At 43.3% G+C, this 27648-nt stretch overlaps 1 protein-coding gene across 1 annotated transcript; it reads left to right on the top strand.

The window, feature by feature from the left end:
* The first annotated feature begins 928 nt into the window (after positions 1 to 928).
* LOC123128329 (dihydropyrimidine dehydrogenase (NADP(+)), chloroplastic) lies at positions 929 to 5886 on the top strand. Its single transcript, XM_044548299.1, has 7 exons — positions 929 to 1253; positions 2665 to 2928; positions 3021 to 3191; positions 4057 to 4169; positions 4251 to 4434; positions 4626 to 4735; positions 5534 to 5886. Exons 1-7 carry the CDS (start codon positions 1005 to 1007, stop codon positions 5688 to 5690), a joined length of 1248 nt encoding a protein of 415 aa, XP_044404234.1. The 5' UTR covers positions 929 to 1004; the 3' UTR covers positions 5691 to 5886.
* Positions 5887 to 27648: the final 21762 nt, after the last annotated feature.

The raw sequence follows: 27648 nt of genomic DNA, 5'->3' as shown, positions 1-27648 counted from the left end.
CATTTCCCTTGGGGTGCCGCTTTGGTCCTCTTCCACCCCTTCAGCAGTCTGGGTGAAAACCTTTGTTTTCTTTGGCGGATGTGGCGGCGGCAGCGCATTGGCGTCGTTACCTTCTTTGGGGCGCATCGATGTCTGTGGTGGTTTTCGGTCATGCGGCGATCATGCGCTTCTCCTCGGCGACACTCTAGTGGCGTTTCCACGTCTTTGGTGTGTTTTTGTCGTGTTTTTTTATCAGCTTTTGAGGACTCTCTCAACATCATGTATCCTTGTTCGATCAATTGGCTTTATAGTTGGTCGATAAAGCGGGGTGTGAATCTGGTTCGTGAAGTCGCCATCACTTTTGTCCAAAGAAAAAAAAAAGTCACCAAGACGCGATTTTGTAGCAAACATTTGAAAATGTTTTCATTGCTTGCAATGTTTCATCACGAAATGACATTAATGAGAAACATGAAAAGAAAAACCGATGCTCCGAATACGCTATTTCAAAAGCAAAAATCATTTTGGAGCATCAATTTTTTCCCATGTCTTCCACAAACCTCATCTAGTGATGAAACTTCACGAGCAATGAAAACATTCTTCAATGTTTGCTGCTACCTCTGATCCATATTATCATTGGTTTAGTACAAAGTTATAAAAAATTCAGAATTATTTAACTTTTCTTATTCTTTTTCAATTTCCCGTTCACACGAGCTCACATGAGCTCGAACTCAGAAACGCACTTTCAAAGTCACCAACACTCCATAAAAGTAACCAAAACAAGTCTACATATACAAGCATTAACAAAAGTCAATACAGTAGTTTGGTTGCTGGATTAGTCGATTATCATGCGGCGCATTTTCAATCACAACACGTAACCCGCAAGGGCTTTCCCCATCACGTAATCCCACACTAACTTTAAAAAAACGTTATAAGAGGTTCCTTTCTCCCTCATCCGTGATACTCCCCACAGATTCACATCGCAAAACAGAAAGAAAGAAAAAAAAAGAGACAGAGAGAAAGCAGCAATGGAGTCGCTGACTCTGCGCGCCTCGCCGTCGTCGACCGCCTCGCCGCTGCTCCGCCTGCCCGGCCGGCGGCGCGCGGCGTCCGTCCGCGTCTCCGCCTCCGGCGCCGGCGAGCCGGACCTGTCCGTGACCGTGAACGGGCTGAAGATGCCCAACCCGTTCGTGATCGGCTCCGGCCCCCCCGGCACCAACTACACCGTCATGAAGCGCGCCTTCGACGAGGGCTGGGGCGGCGTCATCGCCAAGACCGTAATCCCTCTCACCACTGCTCATTACTAGCTCCCATGAATCGCTGCTTGCGTCACGCGGTCGCCGTCTTCCTTCAGTTCTGCGGCGCGCACGGGTAGGATAGGATCTACGTGCTGTGGTTCTGGAAATTGCGGTTCGATCGCCTCTGATGCTTGGCGCCATTGCGGTTTGGCCGTGTGGTTCCGATTTGGGTGGGATATGGAGTGGGGGCCAGCTCAATCTGCTGGAGAGGCGGTAGATCCTAACCTCATAAGCTGGGTGATGACCGCCGGAAATCTTGTGCTCGGTCCACGCTAGATTCACTGGGTTGGGGAATGGGCATGGATCTTAATTATGACGTAGTGCCGGCGTGAGAACTGTATAAGGCAGTAATATGGCCGGTGTAGATCACATTAGACTGCTGCAGATCACATTTTTTGTGCGGGCTAAGCTCTGCTCTCTTTTCTGACAAACCTCTTGTAAGGTGTTCTAAGTTTTTCCATTTCACTCCCACTACTAAACATTAGAAGGAATCTTTAACTCGTCACCTGTCCCATTCTGCATTAGTCTGTCACAGTCATCACTTTCACATTGCTGATACCACCACTCTGCATTGGACCTACGGAGTCATCAGTTTCACCAATGACATTTAATGGTCTGTCTTTTGTTGGTTTAAATTATGACTGGCAGGTGTCCTTGGATTCTGGACAAGTTAATATCGCGGTGCGCACGGATAGGATAGGATAGGATCTATGTGCTGCAGTTCAGAGAACCGTGTTAGATCACCCCAGATGTGAAGTGACTGCTTAACAGCATTGCGTTTTGGCCGTATGATTCTGATTTGGATTGGATGTGGAGTGGAGGCCAGTTCATTCTTCTGGAGAAGCAGTAGATCCTAACCTCACAAGTTGATGCCAGACCAGGTGGATGGTGACCACCAGAAACCGTGTGTTTGGTCCGCATTAGATTCATTGGGTTGGGGATGGATCTTAATTATGTAGCCCCGAAATGAGAATTAAGACAGTAATATGTCTGGTTAAAAATTGTTTTGCTGCAGATCATAGGAGAATTTCTTTGTTGCGACCACGTTAGTCATTACACTCCTGTAGATCACATTTTTGTATGGATTAAGCTCTGCTTTTTTTATTTTTCCTGACAAACCACTTGCCTGAAACATGTCCATCTGCTTTTAGAGTAAGGTGTCCCAACTTTTTTCCGATGAACATTTATTCCCAGTACTAAATATTAGAAAGAAGCTTTAACTAGTCACTGGTCCCATTGTACATTAGACGGTCACAATCATCACTTTCACATTGCTGATACCACTCTGCATTGAACCTACTCAGTCATCAGTTCCACCAATGGCATGCAATGGTCTCTGTTTTTTCACGTAACACTATGGCTAACTGCTGGTTTAATTTATGACTGGTAGGTGTCCTTGGATGCTGGAAAAGTTATCAATGTAACTCCTCGCTATGCTCGGCTCAGGGCAGATCCTAATGGATCTACCAAGAGTCCTATCATTGGATGGCAGAACATTGAACTTATCAGTGATCGACCTCTCGAGACAATGCTTAACGAGTTCAAGCAACTGAAGAAGGAATACCCTGATAGGATACTCATTGGCTCAATAATGGAGGAATACAACAAAGCAGCATGGCATGAGCTTATTGAACGTGTTGAGGAATCTGGAGTGGTAACTTTTTCATACTCTGTGTTTTGGTGCATACTTTTTCAGAGTCATGATAATGAAGTACTACTGATCTGTTTTATTTTATCATTCAATAGGATGCTCTTGAGATAAATTTCTCATGCCCACATGGCATGCCTGAGCGAAAAATGGGTGCCGCTGTTGGACAGGACTGTGCCTTGTTAGAGGAGGTTTCTGGTTGGATAAATGAGAAGGCCACCGTGCCTGTTTGGTCTAAGATGACTCCTAACATTACAGATATTACACAGGTTACTTCTGCATATAATACATCTATCGAGTACTTAGCAGTCACAAATCTTCCGTGTTCACTTGCTATGGTTCAACAAATGATGAGTCCTAAATTAGTTTTTATCCTTGCTACTTTCCACATATTTAGTTTGTACCTTCCAAGAAAACATACCTAGTTTGCTCTCTGCATTGATCTTAGTAGTTTGGTTCTCAGGTCGTACACTCGTTGATCTGTTAGCAGAAGCTTAGCTGTTAGAAAATAATAATGAAACTATTCGTGTAAGATAGTTTTTGTCTTGTTCTACATATCTTGGATTTTTGGTAACAACTGGGAAAGGGTGGGAGGTTTTGCTGGATTAGGGATGTGAATTCTGGTTTTAGTCTCAGGTCCATTTTAGCAAGACCGACAGAAACTGTGAGTGTCTGATTTGTATCTTCAAAGACACTGTAGGGTGGGTCATCATGAAATGCTGAGGTAAATCAAACTTTCTAAAATGATGGGAGTTCGATCCTCAAACTCCTAATCCTCATTCCATGTAAATTCTCATACCCACCAAAGATATGGTAATCTTTCACAGTCCAACATTGCTAGCCACGTTACTCCACGCTACCAGGTTGATCATTTCTTGGGCATTTCTCAAAGTCTAGCATCATAACTCGTACTGATGTGATCAGTGAAACATCAATTATACATTGGCATCTCTATTTGTTTAATTGTGCATCCTGGAATAGGACTGATAAGGGAAAATGACATTATTGCCATCACTTGTGCTGCACATGACTCTCCATGATACTTCTTTTTGTACATACGGCGCTAAGAATATTTGCTAATTTCACCCATATTTATTTGTTTATGTTTTCATTTTTTGTCTTAACACCATGCAGCCTTCAAGGATTGCTCTTAAGTCAGGTTCTGAAGGAATTGCCGCTATCAACACAATTATGAGTGTGATGGGAATTGATCTCAAAACTTTGCGCCCAGAACCTTGTGTGGAGGGGTTAGATTCAGTTCCCTGGGTTGTTTTTTTGGAGCATGTCCATTTATTGCTAGCAATTTGAAATAACACTCTGTTCCACAGGTACTCCACACCTGGAGGATATTCTGCGAGAGCTGTGCACCCTATAGCACTTGCGAAAGTCATGCAGATAGCAAGACTGATCAAAGAGGAATTTCCTGAAGGTCGATCCCTCTCCGCCATTGGCGGTGTTGAAACCGGCAATGATGCTGCTGAGTTTATTCTACTTGGTGCAGATACTGTACAGGTGAGCTCTTGAACTTAGTACGCAACATATTTTCCGATCAAAGGGACTGATGTGGCTCTATGCGTTGTGCATCCTTATGTGTACTGCCGGTACACATTTTTAGACACACATTTTTAGTTGTACTGTAGGCAGTACTTCTGAGACATCATTTTCAGTCGAGTCACTAACGAAGTAATGATTATTCATCACAGGTATGCACAGGTGTAATGATGCATGGTTATGGCCTTGTGAAGAAGCTGTGTACAGAGTTGCAGGATTTTATGAGAATGCACGACTTTACATCAATTGAAGATTTCCGAGGGTATGTCCCCTTCACCGTTTTTTCTTTGTGGTTGAATTGGCATTGGAAACCATCTGGATGAACTACCTTTCTTTCCAGTACATATCAGGATACCATGTACTACTTGACTATGTTGTGCTACCTCTAAACGTTCACTTCTTTGCTTTAAGCCTCCAAGCACCATTGTGTTACTGAAATCTAACGAATGAGCTTTGGATGTAGTAGATGATCATCGACATGAGAGCTCAGGAGGTTCCCTTCGCTATTTTTTTTGTTACACATGTTACCAGATACAGGACAGGATTAGTGAAGGAGCATGCCCCTTGTTAAAACTGGAAAAGAATTCCCTCGTTAAAACCGGAAAAGAATTCCCTTGTTAAAACCGGAAAAGAACAACTTTCCATGAAAAACGGAAAAATAAAAGGTTTTGCGTAAATGGGTGGAAGGTAATCATCAACAGGGAAGACTTAGGAAGTGTGGGCAATAATCATGGTTTGCTATTGCCTTCAACCTTAATCATGCCTCCTATAGCCTGATTAGCACGCCTAGCCCCACCATGTATGAACGGTACAAGTTGAAAGCCGTGTGCACCGTGCAATGATCAACTCCCTGTCAAGTTGGCCTTGTTTTACTCTGCCTGGAGGAAGTTTCCCCGAAGCATCAGTAGTCCAGTGCTAAATGTCTGCCCCACTAGTAGAGAATTCCTGAGCTGCCTCTTTCAAGTTTCAAGTGTACATAATTTTTGTCCCCCTCTTCCTGCTGACGTGCTTGATTACTTTCGCCTTCTGGAACAAGATCGCTGATAATTCGTTGTCGCAGGGCGTCTCTCCCCTACTTCACGACGCACACGGACCTGGTGCAGCGGCAGAAGGAGGCGATCAAGCAGCGGAAGGCCATCAGGATGGGCCTGCAGTCGGACAAGGACTGGACCGGCGACGGGTTCGTCAAGGAGACCGAGAGCATGGTCTCCAACTGATGCCGCAACCCCGCCTGATCTCTCGGTCTCCAACTGATGATGCAACTCAGTCTGATCTGATCCCCTCACGACGACCTTCCTTTCCACCATACTTCCTTCCACTTGTGATTAAACCCGGACCTATAAACGAAACGAAAAGAACAGTGGGAACTTTTGCTGCACCTCATCATTCAATAAAGCATTGTAGTGTACGAAATTCCTCTTTCCTTTTCACCGTGTGGTTTAAGGCGCGACGGGCCAATGCGACGACGATCCAGGTCTGGACCTGGACTTTGGACCTTGAGTCTTCGGGCTGGACCGAGTCATGAGTTCACTCACTCGGCAGCTGATAATTATCCTCTCTTTTGCGACTACCAGTCTCTTCGAGACACATTATGTTTCCCTGTCATGTGAACATGATCGGCGGCGGGGGTATCCCGGACTTGACCTGCCTGGCGATTGGCGGTGACTTCAAGTCCAGCCAGCGCGGGGTCTCTGGAGTGAAGTGTGAGGAAACTATGGCGTCGGCCCCGGTCAGGTTCAGGTGTGCGGAGTTCTTCTTGGCCGAATCTCTCTTCCACACCTGCTGGCTGCTGCCGTTTGGTGCAGCATACTACCGGCTTTGTCGCGTTCATGGTCATTGTACTCTCCTGAATCTTTGATGCGGTTTCTACTGACGCCACGTAGCGTCACACGTATTCTGTCGAGAGCGACTTCGGCTGATCGGTGAGAAGACGCGATTGCGAGTTCGGAAAGAGCGATGCTATGCACACGATGGTGTGCGAACGATTTGCGAACGATCATATATATCAGTCCGTCCATGCATGTGAATGAAGTGCAGTCGACGGCTGGATTCGGCGTCGTTCCACTGTCGTGCATGGCGTGTCGTCCGCCCAGCACTTTCGGTTCGGAAAAGGCTGGTTCACACCCGAAATGGGGACGGGGGATGAGCAGCGGCTGGTCTCTAGAAGTGCCGTCGTGTTCCCCGGGCTTCTGGTTGAAAATATGAGCAACTTATCATATAATTCAATCCATAGAAATATAAGATAAAACATGATTATTATACTCCGTGTAATCCGTGTAATCTAACAAAGAGAAAGCAAATAGCATCTGCACATGTGAAATAGAACAGAATATATGTAGAGCAGATACTAGTAGAAGAAACTGTAGTAGGTACTCAACAAAAGGTACATGAACACGTACTTAGCTGCGGCAGTAGCAGTAGCGTTGACGTTGTCACCCATGTTGTTGAAGAGGTCGTCGACTCGGGGAAGAAGTCATCGTTGGTGAAGTAGTCGTCGGTGTATGGGGTGTCCGTGATGAAGAGGTCAGTAGTCGTCGGTGTACGGGTTGTCCGTGATGAAGAGGTCAATAGTCGTGCATAGCACTCCCCAAAAACCTTATTGCCCTTCTCCCGTACATGACTCAAAGAGGTGGAGTTTCGGAGGCCTACTGTCCCGATCTGCGGTGCATGCTACAAGCTGGGATGGGGAATATCGTAGCAGTAGCTTGGTGCTCTGAAACTCGGCGGCGTGAGGAAGGTGTTGTTCTGGTGTGTCTCTCTGGAGAGGAGCAAACTCTCTTTTATAGACACGGGAGAAGGAAGCGAACATGTAGCAATGGGAGGCAAAGCAAAAGAGAGACGAAACGAACAGCCAGCAGCCGAAGGGTGCAGAGTTCGTATTCAATCTTCACTATAGCAAAACTTTTCAGCTCACATGTGACCTTCCGTATACCAGTCGTACGTGGCAAAAATTTAAACAACGGCTTGGCTCATTCCCGCAACCCGCGGCGCGTCGTGACGAGGCGGGTGGCAGAGGAGGAACGCGCGTGAATATCTCTCTTGTTCTCATCCTCATACATATGAAGAAACACACTCCCTTATAAGGAAGTCCAACTCCTACCAAACTAGCAATGTGGGACTAAACTTTAGTCTCACCTCTTCCCTTACACGAATGGACTAAGTGGGCCTCTAGGATTTATTAGAAATTCTGAAAAATGCTATTGGGCCGGCCCAAAATAGATTAAATTACAGCAATCCCCCACCAGATCCACAAAATTGCCTTTGATTCCAAAACACTTTTTTATATACGGTACTGCAGTGGAGGCTGTTAAGTTGAACTTCCATCTAGAACTCTATGTTACACTAGCTAGTAAGCAACTTGAACAGTGGACTAGGCCTTGAACTGCAAATTTTCTGCAAATCTAGTTGTTTTCCACATCCAATTCACGGGGTCTCCAATCACATAATCTAGGTTAGCACTATGAACAACTTATATTGTGGGTCTCATACCCATCTCCTTATATGCATCATCTATCACATTATGTGATAGACCCTTAATAAAATGATCTGCCAGATTTTTAGACGTTTGGATATAGTTCATTGCAATAACTCTGGAGTTTCTTATTTTTCTGACAGACTTTAACCTTCTCTGAACATGTCTTGATGACTTCATGTTATCCTTTGAGCTGCTCATTTTTGTGATCACAGTTTGATTGTCGCGGTTCATAAGGATACCCGGTACATGTTTCTCAACAGTCGGCAAGTCATTCAAGAGCTGGCGAAGCCAATCTGCTTTGACCGTAGTTGTATCTAGTGTTGTGAGTTCTGCTTTCATTGTTGACCTCATTAAGATGGCCTGCTTGCAAGACTTCCAAGAAACAGAGCCACCTCCAAGAGTGAATATATATCCGCTCATTGCCTTTATCTCATCAGCATCTGAGATCCAGTTTGAGTCACTATACCCTTCAAGCACCTTTGGTACCCAGCGTAGTGAATTCCATGATTCACAGTGCCTTTCAAATAACTCGTAACTCTTTCTGGAGCTTTCCAATGATCATCTCCCGATTTTGAAACAAATTCGCTCAGTTTGCTAACAACAAAAGAGATGGCGGGTCTTGTAGCACTGGTAAATACATAATCGAGCCAATAGTCTAAGAATATTTCAATTGGTCTCTAGCAATTCTTCGATTCTTTTGAAGCAGCATGCTAGCGTCATATGGTGTTGGAGAGGGCTTGCAGTCACTATAGCCAAAGCGACTCAAGATCTTTTCCAGATAGTGAGATTGAAGTAATGTAATCCCACCATCATCATCTCTCAATAGCTTAATGTTTAGAATAACATCCGCTACTCCTAAATCTTTCATCTCAAAACAGCGAGATAGGAAATCCTTGACCTCCTTAATAGCATTCAGATGTGTTCCGAAAATCAACATGTCATCAACATACAAGCAAAGGATAACTCCCTCGCCCCCACCATGGCGATAGTACACACATTTGTCAGCTTCGTTTACAACAAAGCCTGCGGCTGTTAAAGTTCTTTCAAATTTCTCATGCCACTACTTAGGTGCTTGCTTAAGTCCATACAAAGACTTCAGCAACTTGCACACCTTTCTTTCCTGACCGTCCACTACAAACCCATCTGGTTGTTCCATGTAAATTTTCTCGTCCAACTCTTCATTTAGGAAAGCAGTCTTGACATCCATTTGATGAACAAAAAGACCATGTGAGGCAGCTAGTGAAAGTAGTAATCGTATAGTGGTCAGACGAGCCACAAGCGAGTAAGTATCATAGACATCTTCACCTTTCTTTTGGGTACAGCCCTTGGCCACGAGCCTTGCCTTGTACTTCTCATTAGTACCATCAAGCCTAAGCTTCTTCTTGAATACCCATTTGCATCCTATAGGTTTGCACCCATAAGGACGATCAGTGATCTCCCGAGTTTCATTGGCCAAGATGGAATCCATCTCACTCTGGACCGCTTCCTTCCAGTAGTCAGCATCTTTAGATGCATAGGCCTCTAAAATAGAACTGTGAGTGTCATCTATGAGATACACAAGAAAATCATCACTATAGGACTTTGCAGTCCTCTATCTCTTGCTCATTTTAGGAGTCTCGTTGTTATCCTCCATGGGATCTTCAAGATGTTGCATCGAAATCGTAGGTTCAGAAAAAAAAATTGCAACTACATCCTGACGGGATGAACTAGGCAACTCTCTGATTTGATGACCTACTCTATCCTTCATGAGAAAGATACCTTCAAAGAAAGTCACATCATTTCACTCCATTATTAGACCGACGTGCATGTCTGGTACCTCAGATTTTACAATCAAGAATCTATAACCAATGCTATGAAAAGCATAGCCCAGGAAAACACAGTCCACAATTTTTGGTCCAAGCTTGCGCTTCTTCGTAATTGGCACATTGACTTCCGCCAAACAGCCCCAGTGAAGGAAATATGCCCTAGGGGCAATAATAAAGTTGTTATTTATATTTCCTTATATCATGATAAATGTTTATTATTCATGCTAGAATTGTGTTAACCGGAAACTTAGTACATGTGTGAATACATAGACAAACAGAGTGTCCCTAGTATGCCTCTACTTGACTAGCTCGTTAATCAAAGATGGTTAAGTTTCCTAGCCATAGACATGTGTTGTCATTTGATGAACGGGATCACATCATTAGAGAATGATGTGATGGACAAGACCCATATGTCAGCTTATCATTATGATCATTTAGTTTTATTGCTATTGCTTTCTTCATGACTTATACATGTTCCTCTGACTATGAGATTATGCAACTCCCGAATACTGGAGGAACACCTTGTGTGCTATCAAACGTCGCAACGTTACTGGGTGATTATAAAGATGCTCTATAGGTGTCTCCGATGGTGTTTGTTGAGTTGGCATAGATCGAGATTAGGATTTGTCACTTTGTGTTTCGGAGAGGTATCTCTGGGCCTTCTCGGTAATGCACATCACTATAAGCCTTGCAAGCAATGTGACTAATGAGCTACTTATGGGATGACGCATTAAGGAACGAGTAAAGAGACTTTCCAGTAACGAGATTGAACTAGGTATGATGATACCGATGATCGAATCTCGGGCAAGTAACATACCGATGACAAAGGGAACATCGTATGTTGTTATGCGGTTTGACCAATAAAGATCTTCGTAGAATATGTAGGAGCCAATATGAGCATCCAGGTTCCGCTATTGGTTATTGACCGGAGATGTGTCTCGGTCATGTCTACATAGTTCTCAAACCCGTAGGGTCCGCACGCTTAACGTTCGATGACGATTTGTATTATGAGTTATGTGATTTGATGAACCGAAGTTTGTTCGGAGTCCCAGATGAGATCACAGACATGATGAGGACTCTCGAAATGGTCGAGAGGTAAAGATTCATATATTGGAGGTTGCATTTGGAGATCGGAATGATTCCGAGTGGTTCGGGCATTTTTCTGGAGTACCGGGAGGTTACCGGAACCCCTCGAGAGAAGTTATGGGCCTTATGGGCCATAAGAAGGTAGCACACCAGCCCACAAGGGGCTGGTGCGCCGCCCTAGGGCAGAAGTCTGATTAGGACTAGGAGAAGGGGGACGGGCCCCCTTCCCTTCTCCTTCTCCCTTCCCCCTTTTCCTACTCTGTGTGTGCAGTGGAATCCTACTAGGACTAGGGAGTCCTAGTAGGACTCCACACCTTGACGCGCCCCCTTAGGGCCGGCTGCCTCTCCCTCTCCCTCCTTTATATATGTGGCTAGGGGGCACACCATAGACACACAAGTTGATATTTTAGACGTGTGCGGTGCCCCCCTCCACAGTTTCACACCTCGGTCATATTATTGTAGTGCTTAGGCGAAGCCTTGCGCCGGTAACCTCATCATCACCATGCCGTCGTGCTGACGAAACTCTTCCTCAGCCTCAACTGGATCAAGAGTTCGAGGGACGTCACTGAGCTGAACGTGTGCAGATCGCGGAGGTGTCGTGCGTTCGGTACTTGATCGGTTGGATCGCGAAGACGTTCGACTACATCAACCGCGTTACTAAAAGCTTTCGCTTTCGGTCTATGAGGGTACGTAGACATACTCTCCCTTCTCGTTGCTATGCATCTCCTAGATAGATCTTGCGTGATCGTAGGAAAATTTTGAAATACTGCGTTCCTCAACAGTGGCATCCGAGTCAGGTCTATGCGTAGATGTTATATGCACGAGTAGAACACAAAGAGTTGTGGGCGATAATAGTCATACTGCTTACCAGCAATGTCTTACTTTGATTCGGCAGTATTGTTGGATGAAGCGGCCCAGACCGACATTACATGACCGCGTTCATGAGACTGGTTCTACCGACGTGCTTAGCACACATGTAGCTAGTGGGTGTATGTTTCTCCAACTTTAATTGAATCGAGTTTGACTACGCCCGGTCCTTGTTGAAGGTTAAAACAACACACTTGATGAAAAATCATTGTGGTTTTGATGCGTAGGTAAGAACGGTTCTTGCTAGAAGCCCGTAGCAGCCACGTAAAACTTGCAACAACAAAGTAGAGGACGTCTAACTTGTTTTTGCAGGGCATGTTGTGATGTGATATGGTCAAGACGTGATGAGATATAAATTATTGTATGAGATGATCATGTTTTGTTAAAGTTATCGGCAACTGGCAGAAGCCTTATGATTGTCTCTTTATTGCATAAGATGCAAGTGCCATATAATTGCTTTACTTTATCGCTATGCGATAGCAATAGTTGCAAAAGCAATAGTTGACGAGACGACCATGTGAAGACATGTTGATAGAGATCAAGATGATGGAGATCATGGTGTCATGCCGGTGACGATGGAGATCATGACGGTACTTTGTAGATGGAGATCAAAGGCACAAGATGATAATGGCCATATCATGTCACATATTTTTGATTGCATGTGATGTTTATCTTTTATGCATCTTATTTTTCTTAGTACGATGGTAGCATTATGAGATGATCCCTTACTAAAATTTCAAGGTATAAGTGTTCTCCCTGAGTATGCACCGTTGCGACAGTTCATCGTGCCGAGACACCACGTGATGATCGGGTGTGATAATCTCTATGTTCACATACAACGGGTGCAATCCGGTTTTGCACATGCAGGATACTCGGGTTAAACTTGACGATCATAGCATATGCAGATATGGCCTCGGAACACTGAGATTGAAAGATCGAATGTGAATCATATAGTAGATATGATCAAAATAGAAATGTTCACCATTGAAGACTACTCCATCTCACATGATGATCGGACATTGTTTAGTTGATATGGATAACGTGATCATTTAGATGACTCAAGGGATGTCTATCTAAGTGGGAGTTCTTAAGTAATATGATTAAGTGAACTTAATTTATCATGAACTTAGTTCTGATAGTTTTTGCATATCTATGTTGTGGATCAATAGCTCGCGTTGTAGCTCCCCTATGTTTTTGATATGTTCCTAGAGAAAACTAAGTTGAAAGATGATAGTAGCAATGATGCAGACTTGGTCTGTGATCTGAGGATTATCCTCATTGTTGCACAGAAGAAATATGTCCTTGATGCACCGCTAGGTGACGGACCTATTGCAGGAGCAGATGCAGACGTTATGAACGTTTGGCAAGCTCGGTATGATGACTACTTGATAGTTTAGTGTGCCATGCTTTACGACTTAGAACCGGGACTTCAAAAACGTTTTGAACGCCATAGAGCATATAAGATGTTCCAAGATCTGAAATTGGTATTTCAGACTCATGCCCTAGTCGAGAGGTATGAGACCTCTGACAAGTAATTTGCCTATAGGATGGAGGAGAATAGCTCAACCAGTGAGCATGTGCTCAGAATGTCTGAGTACTACAATCACTTGAATCAAGTGGGAGTTAATCTTCCAGATAAGATAGTGATTAACAAAATTCTCTAGTTACTATCACCAAGTTACTAGAACTTCGTGATGAACTATAATATGCAAGGGATAACAGAAACGCTTCTCGAGCTCTTCGCGATGCTGAAAATCGGCGAAGGTAGAAATCAAGAAAAGCATCAAGTGTTGATGGTTGACAAAACCACTAGTTTCAAGTAAAAGGGCAAGGGAAAAAGGGGAGCTTCAAGAAGAATAGCAAGCAAGTTGCTACTCCCAAGAAGAATCCCAAGTCTGGACCTAAGTCTGAAACTGAGTGCTTCTACTGCAAAGGGACTGGTCACTGGAAGCGGAACTGACCCAAATACTTGGCGGATAAGAAGGATGGCAAAGTGAACAAAAGTATATATGATGTACATGTTATTGATGTGTACTTTACTAGCATTCATAGTAGCCCCTGGGTATTTGATACTGGTTCAGTTGCTATGATTAGTAACTTGAAACATGAGTTATAAAATGAACAGAGACTAGTTGAGCGCAAGGTGACGATGTGTGTTGGAAGTGATTCCAAGGTTGATAAGATCACCATCGCACACTCCCTTTACCTTCAAGATTAGTGTTTAACCTAAAATAAATGTTATTTGGTGTTTGCATTGAGCATAATATGATTGGATCATGTTCATTGCAATACAGTTATTCATTTGAGTCAAAGAATAATTGTTATTCTGCTTACATGAATAAAACCTTCTGTGGTCATACACCCAAGATGAATGGTTTATTGAATCTTGACTGTGGTGATACACATATTCATAGTATTGAAGCCAAAAAGATATAAGTTTAATAATGATAGTGTAACTTATTTGTGGCACTGTCGTTTAGGTAATATTGGTGTAAAGCGCATGAAGAAACTCCATGCTGATGGGCTTTTGGAATCACTTGATACTTGCGAACCATGCCTCATGGGCAAGATGACTAAGACTCCATTCTGCAGAACAATGGAGCGAGCAACAGACTTATTGGAAATAATACATACTGATGTATGTGGTCCGATGAGTGTTGATGCTCACAGCAGGTATCGTTATTTTCTGACCTTCACAGATGATTTGAGCAGATATGGGTATATCTACTTGATGAAACATAAGTCTGAAACATTTGAAAAGTTCAAAGAATTTCAGAGTGAAGTGGAAAATCATCGTAACAAGAAAATTAAGTTTCTACGATCTGATCGTGGAGGTGAATATTTAAGTTATGAGTTTGATCTTCATTTGAAACAATGCGGAATAGTTTCGCAACTCACGCCACCTGGAACACCACAGCGTAATGGTGTGTCCGAATGTCGTAACCGTACTTTATTAGATATGGTACGATCTATGATGTCTCTTACTGATTTACTGCTATCGTTTTGGGGGTTATGGATTATAGACAACTGCATTCACGTTAAATAGGACACCATCTAAATCCGTTGAGACGACACCGTATGAACTATGGTTTGGCAAGAAACCAAAGCTGTCGTTTCTTAAAGTTTGGGATGGCGATGCTTATGTGAAAAAGTTTCAAACTGATAAGCTCAAACCCAAATCTGAGAAGTGTGTCTTCATAGGATACCCAAAAGAAACTTTTGGGTACACCTTCTATCACAGATCTGAAGGCAAGATATTCGTTGCTAAGAATGGATCCTTTCTACAGAAGGAGTTTCTCTCGAAAGAAGTGAGTGGGAGGAAAGTAGAACTTGATGAGGTAATTGTACCTTCTCCCGAATTGGAAAGTAGTTCATCATAGAAATCAGTTACAGTGATTCCTACACCAATTAGTGAGAAAGCTAATGATGATCATCATGAAACTTTAGATCAAGTTACTACCGAACCTCGTAGGTCAACCAGAGTACGATCCGCACCAGAGTGGTACGATAATCCTGTTCTGGAGATCATGTTACTTGACCATGACGAACCTACGAACTATGAGGAAGCAATGATGAGCCCAGATTCCGCGAAATGGCTTGAAGCCATGAAATCTGAGATGGGATCCATGTATGAGAACAAAGTGTGGACTTTGATTGACTTGCCCGATGATCGGTGAGCCATTGAGAATAAATGGATCTTCAAGAGGAAGACGGGCGCTGATAGTAGTGTCACTATCTACAAAGCTCGAATTGTCACAAAAGGTTTTCGACAAGTTCAAGGTGTTGACTACGATGAGATTTTCTCACTTGTATCGATGCTTAAAGTCTATCTGAATCATGTTAGCAATTGCCACATTTTATGAAATCTGGCAAATGGATGTCAAAATTGTATTCCCTAATAGATTTATTAAAGAAGAGTTGTATATGATGCAACCAGAAGGTTTTCTCAATCCTAAAGGTGCTAACAAAGTGTGCAAGGTCCAACAATCCATCTATGGACTGGTGCAAGCATCTCGGAGTTGGAATATACGCTTTGATGAGTTGATCAAAGCATATAGTTTTATACAAACTTGCGATGAAGCCTGTTTTTACAAGAAAGTGAGTGGGAGCACTACAACCTTTCTGATAAGTATATGTGAATGACATATTGTTGATCGAAAATGATGTAGAATTTTCTAGAAAGCATAAAGGAGTGTTTGAAAGGAGTTTTTGAAAGAAATACCTCGGTGAAGCTGCTTACATATTGAGCATCAAGATCTATAGAGATAGATCAAGACACTTGATAAGTTTTTTCAATGAGTACATACCTTGACAAGTTTTTGAAGTAGTTCAAAATGGATCAGTCAAAGAAGGAGTTCTTGCGTGTGTTGCAAGGTGTGAAGTTGAGTAAAGACTCAAAACCCGACCACGGCAGAAAATAGAAAGATAATGAAAATTCATTCGCTATGCCTTAGTCATAGGTTCTATAAAGTATGCTATGTTGTGTACCGGACCTATTTGTGTACCTCACCATAAAGTTTAGCAAGAGGGTACAATAGTGATCCAGGAGTAGATCAGTGGACAACGGTCAAAATTATCCTTAGTGGAATAAGGATATGTTTCTCGGTTATGGAGGTGATAAAGAGTTCATCGTAAAGAGTCACGTTGATGCAAGCTTTTACACCAATTTGGATGACTCTGAGTATCAATCTGGATACATATTGAATGTGGGAGTAATTAGCTAGAGTAGCTCCAAGCAGAGCATTGTAGACATAGAAAAATTGCAAAATGCATACGGCTCTGAATGTGGCAGACCCATTGACTAAACTTCTCTCACAAGCAAAACATGATCACTCTTTGGGTGTTAATCACATAGCAATGTGAACTAGATTATTGACTCTAGTAAACCCTTTGGGTATTAGTCACATGGAGATGTGAACTAATCACATAAAGATGTGAACTATTGGTGTTAAATCACATGACGATGTGAACTAGATTATTAACTCTAGTGCAAGTGGGAGACTGAAGGAAATATGCCCTAGAGGTAATAATAAAGTTGTTATTTATATTTCCTTATATCATGATAAATGTTTATTATTCATGCTATAATTGTATTAACCGGAACCTTAGTACATGTGTGAATACATAGACAAACAGAGTGTCCCTAGTATGCCTCTACTTGACTAGCTCGTTAATCAAAGATGGTTTAGTTTCCTAGCCATAGACATGTGTTGTCATTTGATGAATGTGATCACATCATTAGAGAATGATGTGATGGACAAGACCCATCCGTTAGCTTAGCATTATGATCGTTTAGTTTTATTGCTATTGCTTTCTTCATGACTTATACATGTTCCTCTGACTATGAAATTATGCAACTCCCGAATACCGGAGGAACACCTTGTGTGCTATCAAACGTCACAATGTAACTGGGTGATTATAAAGATGCTCTACAGGTGTCTCCGATGGTGTTTGTTGAGTTGGCATAGATCGAGATTAGGATTACCACTCTGTGTTTCGGAGAGGTATCTCTGGGCCCTCTCGGTAATGCACATCACTATAAGCCTTGCAAGCAATGTGACTAATGAGCTACTTATGGGATGATGCATTAAGGAACGAGTAAAGAGACTTGCCGGTAACGAGATTGAACTAGGTATGATGATACCGACGATCGAATCTCGGGAAAGTAACATACCGATGACAAAGGGAACATCGTATGTTGTTATGCGGTTTGACCGATAAAGATCTTCGTAGAATATGTAGGAGCCAATATGAGCATCCAGGTTCCACTATTGTTTATTGACTGGAGATGTGTCTCGGTCATGTCTACATACTTCTCGAACCCATAGGGTTCGCACGCTTAACATTCGATGACGATTTGTATTATGAGTTATGTGATTTGATGAACCGAAGTTTCTTCGGAGTCCCGGATGAGATCATGGACATGATGAGGAGTCTCGAAATGGTCGAGAGGTAAAGGTTCATATGTTGGAAGATTGCATTTGGACATCAGAATGGTTCCGAGTGGTTCGGGCATTTTTCCGGAGTACCGGGAGGTTACAAGAACCCCCTGATACGTCTCCGTCGTATCTATAATTTTTTATTGTTACATGCCAATATTCTACAACTTTCATATACTTTTGGCAACTTTTTATACTATTTTTGGGACTAACATATTGATCCAGTGCCCAGTGCCAGTTCCTGTTTGTTTCATGTTTTTTGTTTCGCAGAATATCCATATCAAACGGAGTCCAAACGGAATAAAAACTGATGGAGATTTTTTTGGAATATTTATGATTTTTGGGAAGAAAAATCCACGCGAGATGGTGCCCGAGGTGGCCTCGAGATAGGGGGGGCGCGCCTACCCCCCTGGGCGCGCCTGCCCCCCTGGGCGCGCCCCTAACCCTCGTGGGCCACCCGTAAGGCGGTTGATGCCCTTCTTTCGCCGCAAGAAAGCTAATTTCCGGATAGAGACCATGTCAAAAATCAGCCCAATCGGAGTTATGGATCTCCAGGAATATAAGAAATGGTGAAAGAGAAGAATATGAGAACGCAGAAACAGAGAGAGACAGAGAGACAGATCCAATCTCGGAGGGGCTCTCGCCCCTCCCGTGACATGGAGGCCATGGACCAGAGGGGAAACCCTTCTCCCATCTAGGGAGGAGGTCAAGGAAGAAGAAGAATGAGGGGGGCTCTCTCCCCCTCGCTTCCGGTGGCATTGGAGTGCCACCGGGGGCCATCATCATCACCGAGATCTACACCAACACCTCCGCCATCTTCACCAACATCTCCATCACCTTCCCCCCTCTATCTATAGCGGTCCACTCTCCTGCAACCCGCTGTACCCTCTACTTGAACATGGTGCTTTATGCATAATATAATTATCCAATGATGTGTTGCCATCCTATGATGTCTGAGTAGATTTTCGTTGTCCTATTGGTGGTTGATGAATTGCTATGATTGATTTAATTTGCTTGTGGTTATGTTGCTGTCCTTTGGTGCCCAACATATGATTGTGCGTGTGGATCACACCCTAGGGTTAGTTGTATGTTGATAGGACTATGTATTGGAGGGCAAGAGTGACAGAAGCTTCAACCTAGCATAGAAATTGATGCATACGGGATTGAAGGGGGACCAATATATCTTAATGCTATGGTTGGGTTTTACCTTAATGAACATTAGTAGTTGCGGATGCTTGCTAATAGTTCCAATCATAAGTGCATAGAATTCCAAGTCAGGGATGACATGCTAGCAGTGGCCTCTCCCACATAATACTTGCTATCGGTCTAGTAAAGTAGTCAATTGCTTAGGGACAATTTTGCAACTCCTACCACCACTTTTCCACACTCGCTATATTTACTTTATTGTTTCTTAATCTAAACAGCCCCTACCTTTTATTTACTTGCTCTTTATTATCTTGCAAACCTATCCAACAATACCTACAAAGTACTTCTAGCTTCATACTTGTTCTAGGTAAAGCGAACGTCAAGTGTGCGTAGAGTTGTATCGGTGGTCGATAGAACTTGAGGGAATATTTGTTCTACCTTTAGCTCCTCGTTGGGTTCAACACTCTTACTTATTGAAAACTGTTGCGATCCCCTATACTTGTGGGTTATCAAGACCTTTTTCTGGCGCCGTTGTCGGGGAGCAATAGCGTGCGTGTGTGCTTGTTTGCTTTATCACTAAGTAATTTTTATTTGCTGTTCTTAGTTGTTTTCTATCTTTAGTTATGAGTAGGAAACGCAAAATACCAAAAAAATTAGTTATACATACTAAACCAATGGTTGAAGAACCACTCAAAATCTATCACACCGCTGAAGCTTATTACTTGGATCATCTTCGATCCCTATGTGCTCGTGCTGAAACCCCAACTAGCTTAGTTGAGGGCAAATCTTTAGATGAGCATGCTTGTTTTGTGCGACACCAAATATCTGAAAAGGGGAAAACTTTACTGGATCAAATTCATCGTTTACAATGCTATGCTTGGAATTTATGTGAAATATATGATTATACCTATTGTTCTGAAGACCCTAAGAAACACCTTCCCTACCAATGTTTGTTTAGTGATAATGGAATCGTATCCTCTTATGATAAGGGTGTTTATAGTTACTATGATGTTCAAAAAATTAAAGAATTTGTTGCTTTTAAGGGTGCTTACGAAATTGCTTCTTTGATTGAAAAGTATGATGCTACTCTTTACAAATCTGAATTTTTTTTCCATATTTAAATATTGCTATGATAATTATGCTTCTAATGCCTATGTTGAACCATATATTGAGTACTACTCCGCTATCCAAGAAGAGAGTAATATTTTGCAGGAGTCTATGGAAGAAGAAATTGATGAAACTATGAGCTCATTGGATGAAAAAGATGATGAGGAGAGCGAAGAACAAAAGGGGGAAGAGCGGATTAGCTACCCGTGCCCACCTTATAATGAGAGTAACCCTCCAACTCATACATTGTTTAATTCCCCTTCGTGCTTACCGGAGGATGATTGCTATGATGATGATCCCGTTGATTCTTTTGAAATATCCCTTTTTGGTGATGCTTGCTATGCTTGTGGCCAAGATGCCAATATGAATTATGATTATGGAGATGAACTTGCTATAGTTCCTTATGTTAAACATGAAATTGTTGCTATTGCACCCACACATGATAGTCCTATTATCTTTTTGAATTCTCCCGACTACACAGAAGTTTGCCCTTATTAAGGATTATATTGATGGGTTGCCTTTTGCCGTTACACATGATGATTTTGATAGATATAATATGCATGTGCTTGCTGCTCCTACTTGCAATTATTATGAGAGAGGAACTACATCTCCGCCTCTTTATGTTTCCAATACAACAAAATTGCAAGAAACTGTTTATACTATGCATTGGCCTTTACTATGTGTGCATGAATTGTTCTTTTATGACATGCCTATGCATAGGAAGAGAGTTAGACTTCGCCATTGCATGATATACGTTACTTTGTGCTCACCAGTAAATTACAAATCATTGTTAATTAAAATTGGCTTTGATATACCTTGGGATCCGGGTGGATCCATTACTTGAGCACTATATGCCTAGCTTAATGGATTTAAAGAAAGCGCTGCCAGGGAGACCACCCGGAAGTTTTAGAGAGTCCTTTATTTCGGTTGTGTGCTTTTATAAAGTGTAGAAATAAAAATAATGTGCCAAGGTTTGCCTTTAGGATGTTTACATTTGCTTGATGGTTTGTACGGTGCAGGACAGAAACTTTGGCTGTAGTGCGTGATTTTACATTTTTACCTGGAACATTAAATGGTTCTGATTCTTTTTGCACTGTATTCCTATACAAATTGTTTATTTTTCCTAATTTTGGTAGAATTTTTCAAGTATCATAAGTATAGTGAATGTTCAGATTACTACAGTCTGTTCTGTTTTAGACAGATTCTGTTTTTGATGCATAGTTTGCATGTTTTGATGAAATTATCGATACATATCAGTGGGTTAAGCCATGAAAAAGTTATACTACAGTAGACACAATGCAAAAAAAAATATAAATTGTTTTGCAACAGTACTTAGAGTAGTGATTTGCTTTATTATACTAACGGATCTTACCGAGTTTTCTGTTGAAGTTTTGTGTGGATGAAGTGTTCGATGATCGAGAAGGTCTCGATGTGAGAAGAAGGAAGAGAGGCAAGAGCTCAAGATTGGGGATGCCCGAGGCACCCCAAGTAAATATTCAAGGAGACTCTAGCGTCTAAGCTTGGGGATGCCCTGGAAGTCATCCCCTCTTTCTTCAACAAGTATCGGTATGTTTTCGGATTCGTCTCGTTCATGCGATATGTGCAATCTTGAAGCGTCTTTTGCATTTAGTTTTCATTTTTCTTTTATGCACCATGCTGGTATGAGATAATCCTTGGTTGATTTATAGAATGCTCTTTGCACTTCACTTATATCTTTTGAGTATGACTTTATAGAATGCTTCATGTGCTTCACTTATATCATTTGAAGTTTGGATTGCCTGTTTCTCTTTACTTAAACAACCGCCATTTGTAGAATGCTCTTTTGCTTCACTTAGATTTGTTAGAGCATGGGCATATCGTTTGTAGAAAGAATTAAACTCTCTTGCTTCACTTATATCTATTTAGAGAGATGACAGGAACTGATCATTCACATGGTTAGTCATAAAATCCCACATAAAACTTGTAGATCATTGAATATGATATGTTTGATTCCTTGCAATAGTTTTGCGATATAAAGACAGTGATATTAGAGTCATGCTAGTGGGTGGTTGTGAATTGTAGAAATACTCGTGTTGAGGTTTGTGATTCCCGTAGCATGCACGTATGGTGAACCGTTATGTAACGAAGTTGGAGCATGAGGTATTTATTGATTGCCTTCCTTATAGTGGCGGCCGGGGACGAGCGATGGTCTTTTCCTACCAACCTATCCCCCTAGGAGCATGCGCGTAGTACTTTGTTTCGATGACTAATAGATTTTTGTAATAAGTATGTGAGTTCTTTATGACTAATGTTGAGTCCATGGATTATACGCACTCTCACCCTTCCACCATTGCTAGCCTCTCTAGTACTGTGCAACTTCCGCCGGTACCATAAACCCACCATATATACCTTCCTCAAAACAGCCACCATACCTACCTATCATGGCATTTCCATAGCCATTCCGAGATATATTGCCATGTAACTTCCATCATCATCATCATATACATGACTTGAGCATTTATTGTCATATTGCTTTGCATGATTGTAAGATAGCTAACATGATGTTTTCATGGCTTGTCCCTTTTTTTGATGTCATTGCTATGCTAGATCATTGCACATCCCTGTACACCGCCGGAGGCATTCATATAGAGTCATATCTTTCTTCTAGATATTGAGTTGTGATATTGAGTTGTAAGTAAATAAAAGTGTGATGATCATTGCTACGTCTTGAGCTTGCGTTGGTTTTCCCCAAAGAGGAAGGGATGATGCAGCAGAGTAGCGTAAGTATTTCCCTCAGTTTTTGAGAACCAAGGTATCAATCCAGTAGGAGGCCACGCTCAAGTCCCTCGTACCTGCACAAAACGATAGCTACTCGCAACCAACACGATTAGGGGTTGTCAATCCCTTCACGGTCACTTACGAGAGTGAGATCTGATAGATATAATATTTTTGGTATTTTTGGTATAAAGATGCAAAGTAAAAAGTAAAAGTAAAGTAAAAAGCAAAGCAAGATTAAAGTGATGGAGATTGATATGATGAGAATAGACCCGGGGGCCATAGGTTTCACTAGTGGCTTCTCTCAAGAGCATAAGTATTCTACGGTGGGTGAACAAATTACTGTTGAGAAATAGACAGAATTGAGCATAGTTATGAGAATATCTAGGCATGATCATGTATATAGGCATCACGTCCGTGACAAGTAGACCGAAACGATTCTGCATCTACTACTATTACTCCACTCATCGACCGCTATCCAGCATGCATCTAGAGTATTAACTTAAAAACAGAGTAATGCCTTAAGCAAGATGACATGATGTAGAGAGATAAATTCATGCAATATGAAATAAACCCCATCTTGTTATCCTCGATGGCAACGATGCAATACGTGCCTTGCTGCCCCTTCTATCACTGGAAAAGGACACCGCAAGATCGAACCCAAAGCTAAGCACTTCTCCCATGGCAAGAACTACCAATCTAGTTGGCCAAACCAAACGGATAATTTGAAGAGACTTGCAAAGATAACCAATCATACATAAAAGAATTCAGAGAAGATTCAAATATTATTCATAGATAGACTTGATCATAAACCCACAATTCATCGATCTCAACAAACACACCACAAAAAGAAGATTACATCGAATAGATCTCCACAAGAGACGGGGAGAACTTTGTATTGAGATTCAAAGAGAGAGAAGAAGTCATCTAGCTACTAACTATGGACCCGAAGGTCTGAGGTAAACTACTCACACTTCATCGGAGGGGCTAGGATGATGTAGAAGCCCTCCGTGATGATGACGGCCCTCTTCCAGCGGAGCTCCGAAACAGGCCCCAAGATGGGATCTCGTGGATACAGAAAGTTGCGGCGGTGGAATTAGGTTTCGGCTCCTGTTCTGATCGTTTGGGGGTACGTATGTATATATAGGAGGAAGGAGTACGTCGGTGGAGCACCGAGGGGCCCATGAGGCAGGGGTCGCGCCCTAGGGGGGGCGCCCCCCACCCTCGTGACCTCCTCTTTGACTCCTTGGAGTAGGGTCCAAGTCTCCTGGATCACGTTCGGTGAGAAAATCACGTTCCCGAAGATTTTATTCCATTTGGACTCCGTTTGATATTATGTTTCTCCGAAACACCGAAATAGGCAAAAAACAGCAATTCTGGGCTGGGCCTCCGGTTAATAGGTTAGTCCCAAAAATAATATAAAAGTGGAAAATAAAGCCCAATATAGTCCAAAAGAGTAGATAATATAGCATGGAGCAATCAAAAATTATAGATACGTTGGAGACGTATCAGGCATCCCCAAGCTTAATTCCTGCTCGTCCTCGAGTAGGTAAATGACAAAAAGAGAATTTTTGATGCGGAGTGCTACTTGGCATAATTTCAATGCAAATCTTCTTAATTGTGATGTGAATATTCAGATTCAAAAGATTCAAGACAAAAGTTTATATTGACATAAAAATAATAATACTTCAAGCATACTAACAAAGCAATTATGTCTTCTCAAAATAACATGGCCAAAGAAAGTTATCCCTACAAAATCATATTGTCTGGCTATGCTCTATCTTCACCACACAAAGTATTTAAATCATGCGCAACCCCGATGACAAGCCAAGAAATTGTTTCATACTCTAACTTTTTCAAAACTTTTTCAATCTTCACGCAATACATGAGCGTGAGCCATGGATATAGCACTATAGGTGGAATAGAATGGTGGTTGTGGAGAAGACAAAAAGGAGAAGATAGTCTCACATCAACTAGGCGTATCAACGGGCTATGGAGATGCCCATCAATAGATATCGATGTGAGTGAGTAGGGACTGCCATGCAACGGATGCACTAGAGCTATAAGTATATGAAAGCTCAAAAAGAAACTAAGTGGGTGTGCATCCAACTTGCTTGCTCATGAAAACCTAGGGAAATTTGAGGAAGCCCATCATTGGAATATACAAGCCAAGTTCTATAATGAAAAATTCCCACTAGTATATGAAAGTGATAACATGAGAGACTCTCTACTATGAAGATCATGGTGCTACTTTGAAGCACAAGTGTGGTAAAATGATAGTAACATTGTCCCTTCTCTCTTTTTCTCTCATCATTTTTTTATTTGGGCCTTTTCTTTTTTCTTTTTATGGCCTCTTTTTATTTGGGCTTCTTTGGCCTCTTTTTATTTTATTTTATTTTTCGTCCGGAGCCTCATCCCGACTTATGGGGGAATCATAGTGTCGGTGTCAAAACCGGCGGATCTCGGGTAGGGGGTCCCGAACTGTGCGTCTAGGCCGGATGGTAACAGGAGGCAGGGAACATGATGTTTTACCCAGGTTTGGGCCCTCTCGATGGAGGTAAAACCCTACGTCCTACTTGATTAATATTGATGATATGGGTAGTACAAGAGTAGATCTACCATGAGATCAAGGAGGCTAAACCCTAGAAGCTAGCCTATGGTATGATTGTTGTATATGGAGTTGATTGCCTATGGACTACAACCCTCCGGTTTATATAGACACCGGATAGGGTTAGGGTTACATGGAGTCGGTTACAATGGTAGGAGATCTTGAATATCCGCATCGCCAAGCTTGCCTTCCACGCCAAGGAAAGTCCCATCCGGACACGGGAAGAAGTCTTCAATCTTGTATCTTCATAGTCCAGGAGTCCGGCTGAAGGTATAGTCCGGCTACCCGAACACCCCCTAATCCAGGACTCCCTCAGTAGCCCCTGAACCAGGCTTCAATGACGACGAGTCCGGCGCGCAAATTGTCTTCGGCATTGCAAGGCGGGTTCCTCCTCCAAGTCCTTCATAGAAGATTGTAAACACCAAGAGTAGTGTCCGGCTCTGCAAAATAAGCTTCCACATATTGCCATAGAGAGAATAATATTAACACAAATCAAATCTGCTGATGTATTCCGCAGTGCGTCATCACACTATGGCCAAGTCCTTCGCTTGAATCGTTTTCACTTTTCCACCTCAGCATGTTTTGCGAGGCGGTTTTCTTAGCACGTCTTGTCAAAGCAGAGATCGTGTACCCCCCTTTTACGGGATTCTCATCAATACGGACGTGGGTAACCCAACCGCGCCACTTATCACGGTGCTTGGGAGGCAAGCGAGTTTTACTAGGCACGTGGGGACGCACAACCACATCCGCCCATATAAGGGGACAATGATCCACCTTTTTACCTACGCCTTCCTCCTCCTTTGCCTATCCATCTCCTGCGCACCCGAGCTCCAGCGCCCAAGCCCGCGCTTCCTACTTCAACCTCCTCCAGCAATGTCCGGAGCGGGAGGCAAGTGGATGGTCTCCTCCATCACGGAGGGCCATGTCAAAAAGCTAAGGAAGGCCGGATACTTGTCCAAGGACATTGCGCACTGGCTTCCCGAGGAAGGGCAGCTTCTCCCCACCCCAAGGCCCCATGAGAGGGTAGTATTCCTTCCCCACTTCCTCCGCGGACTGGGTTTCCCACTCCACCCATTTGTCCGGGGGCTCATGTTCTACTATGGCCTGGATTTCCACGATCTGGCTCCGAACTTCGTCCTCAACATCTCGGCGTTTATCGTCGTGTGCGAGGCTTTCCTCCGCATCAGCCCCCATTTCGGCCTCTGGCCCAAGACCTTCAACGTCAAGCCCAAGGTGGTGTGCGGCAGCCAGGCGGAGTGCGGAGGCGCCATGGCGAGCAAGATGGCCAACATCCTATGGCTCGAGGGCTCCTTCGTGGAGACTCTGAAGGGGTGGCAATCATGGTGGTTTTACATCACCGAGCCGCGCGATCCGAAATGGATTGCAGCCCCCGAGTTCCTATCCGGACCCCCACGCGGCTTATGTCCTGGAAAGAGACGGGCCTGTCGTGGGGCGATGAAAAAGAGGTGACCGGATTGCATACATGCATCCAGTCCCTGGTGAGCAAGCCGATCAAGCTTGTCAATGTAGTCCAGGTTATGCTCGTCCGCCGGATCCTCCCGTGTCAACAACGGGGCTTTAATCTGTGGGAGTTCGACCCGGCGTAGCACCAAACCCTTAACCGGCTCTTCGACACGACGTATGAAGACATCTGGAAGGTGCTAACCAAAGGCACCGAGGCTCCCACATCCGCTTTCGATGACTGTGGATACAGCTCGCAGCGTCACGCTAGCGAGGTAAGCTATTTTCACCTTTCACAGGATGTTATGTTTCTTCATAGTTTGACTCTATGTGGGATCTAAACTCCCTCACCTTTGACAGGCTTGGCAGGCGCAGTCCGGATCGATTAACTGTCCGGCTCCCTTGCCCGAAGACCCAGCCCCTGCTCTCCTAGTGAAGCTGCTGGTTCCGGCACCTTATGTGGTGCCGGAGAAGAAGGCCAAGAAGAAGAAGACCACGGGGACTCGAAAGAGTGCCCGCAATGTGGTGGTGTCAGACTCGTCATCCGACGAGTCCGAGATGCCCTCCTCCCGTGAGAACGAGGAGGAGGAAGAAGAACACTCTCCCCCTCCAACGGGGGGAGGAAAGAAAAGGAAGGCCGCCCCAACAGGGGAGGCCGAAGGGTCCAGGAAGAAGAAGACCCCTCCGCCGAACTACTCCCTCGACGCTGAAGAGGACGAAGAGGAGTGGCCAGATAGGGCCAAGCGTCCGGCGAAATCGTAAGTATTCGAATGTCAGAGTAACTCATGACGTTGCTTTGTTGCACAGCCTTTCCTAATGTCGAACATAATTATGCAGCCCACCCCGGGCCGAACTCAACGAGTCGTCGAGCGGCTCCCTGGATTCATCGGACGTGAACTCAGTTCTGCCCGCTGTCTCCCCCCGCAC

Source organism: Triticum aestivum, chromosome 6A (assembly GCF_018294505.1).
Source record: "Triticum aestivum cultivar Chinese Spring chromosome 6A, IWGSC CS RefSeq v2.1, whole genome shotgun sequence".
Classification (NCBI taxonomy): domain Eukaryota; kingdom Viridiplantae; phylum Streptophyta; class Magnoliopsida; order Poales; family Poaceae; genus Triticum; species Triticum aestivum.
The sequence above is the reverse complement of the archived record's forward strand: the minus strand, read 5'-3'. Positions and strand labels throughout refer to the sequence as shown.